Source organism: Penicillium argentinense (genome assembly GCF_028826775.1).
Source record: "Penicillium argentinense strain IBT 30761 chromosome Unknown utg000005l_segment0_segment0, whole genome shotgun sequence".
NCBI lineage: Eukaryota > Fungi > Ascomycota > Eurotiomycetes > Eurotiales > Aspergillaceae > Penicillium > Penicillium argentinense.
Genome location: NW_026622664.1, coordinates 6,375,921 through 6,377,590, shown reverse-complemented (window position 1 = coordinate 6,377,590; position 1,670 = coordinate 6,375,921). Strand labels below are relative to the sequence as shown.

At 46.4% G+C, this 1,670-nt stretch overlaps 1 protein-coding gene across 1 annotated transcript; it reads left to right on the top strand.

The window, feature by feature from the left end:
* Positions 1-452: 452 nt before the first annotated feature.
* N7532_007172 (uncharacterized protein) lies at positions 453-1,085 on the top strand (the record flags this gene model as incomplete). The annotated part of the gene is made up of 1 exon (XM_056619665.1): positions 453-1,085. One exon carries the CDS (start codon positions 453-455, stop codon positions 1,083-1,085), a length of 633 nt encoding a protein of 210 aa, XP_056475824.1.
* Between the last annotated feature and the right edge of the window lie 585 nt (positions 1,086-1,670).

Genomic DNA, 1,670 nt, shown 5'->3' with positions numbered 1-1,670 from the left:
TCCTCCACTCACACCTGGTTCGTGCTCTGGCTTTCCAATGTATATATTGCTGGTGGCTATTGCTCTAATGAACGTCCCCGGGATCGACATATATTGCCATCTGTCACCTGCCGAATAATATATAATCTATCGCGCTGATTGTGTCACAATGACAATCTATCCGAAATATTCTTTCCCATAAATTGTAATCAAATCTTTACTGCTGTGAAATCGTGTAAAACGCCTATCTGGGCTTCATTCCGCCGCCCCTGGGATTCGGCTGGTAATGGCGACCCCATCAAACACCCTGAACATGTTCAATTACCCTTAACACCATCAATCACCCTCAACACTGTCACTATCCCTCAACACTGTCAACAACCCTCGACGCCGATAACCCTGAACACATTGATAAAAAATCCCTCAACACCACCAATGTCCCTCAACACCACCAATGTCCCTCAACACCACCAATGTCCCTCAACATCATCAATATCCCTCAACATCATCAATATCCCTCAACATCATCAATATCCCTCAACATCATCAATATCCCTCAACATCATCAATATCCCTCAACATCATCAATATCCCTCAACATCATCAATATCCCTCAACATCATCAATATCCCTCAACACCGACAACACTGAAAACGTTGATCAAAACCCGCAACACCGACAACCCAACCGTATCTCCGCCATATTCTTACCATCGCCCTTTGACCATCCTCTATACTCCCGGAAAACCCACTCCCACCCTACCGCCCATCCACCCTACTCCCCCCCTTCTCCGCATCACCAATGCCCCTTCCTCCTCGCCAATTCACATCCTCTCACCATCTTTCCCCTCCATCTTTTTTACCCGTCCTTGTGCCCCCGGCCTATACGTCCCCCCGTTGCGGAATGTCCAATGCCCCTTCCTCCTCGCCAATTCACATCCTCTCGCCATCTTTCCCCTCCATCCTTTTTACCCGTCCGTGTGTCCCTACCCTATACGTCCCCCGCTGCGGAATGTCCCCAATATCCCTTTGAATATCAATCATCTCACCTCTTGCCCTATCCGCCGGACCCTCCCGGATATCATCACTGAATCCCTCCTATCGTGATGCCTCGATTGCCGCCTGCGATCATCCTTCCGAAATACCATCTTCACACCTTCGGATATTGACACTATGTGCTCATTCAAAACAATCACTTCTTCCTTCCTAATCATGGCAAATACGGTCACCCGACTGCGACACCTGCAACCGACAATATTAATTCCCTTAACATCCCTCAATATACACCATAATCGATCCGTTAATACCTCTTTTATCCGCCCTGGGAATTGCTACACTGCTTAATTACACCTCTGACAATCATAACTCGTGCCTCTCGACATGTATGTGCTAATAAACTGTAATATTAAAAACCCTGAACACACTGCTCACAAATCCTGCACACGTCTGTTAAAACCCCTGAACATCTCTGTTATACTCGGATGCCTGGGAACTATAAATGGGTCTCTGCTCTGGCTGTCTAATATATATATTGCTGGTGGCTATTGCCCTGATTTACGGGACCGCATTCGATATATATTGCTGTCCGTCACCTGCGGAATTATATATATTCAATCGTGTTGATCGTGTCCGAATGATAATGTACCGGAAATATTCTTTCGGCTAAATTGTAATCCAACCTTTACTGCTGTG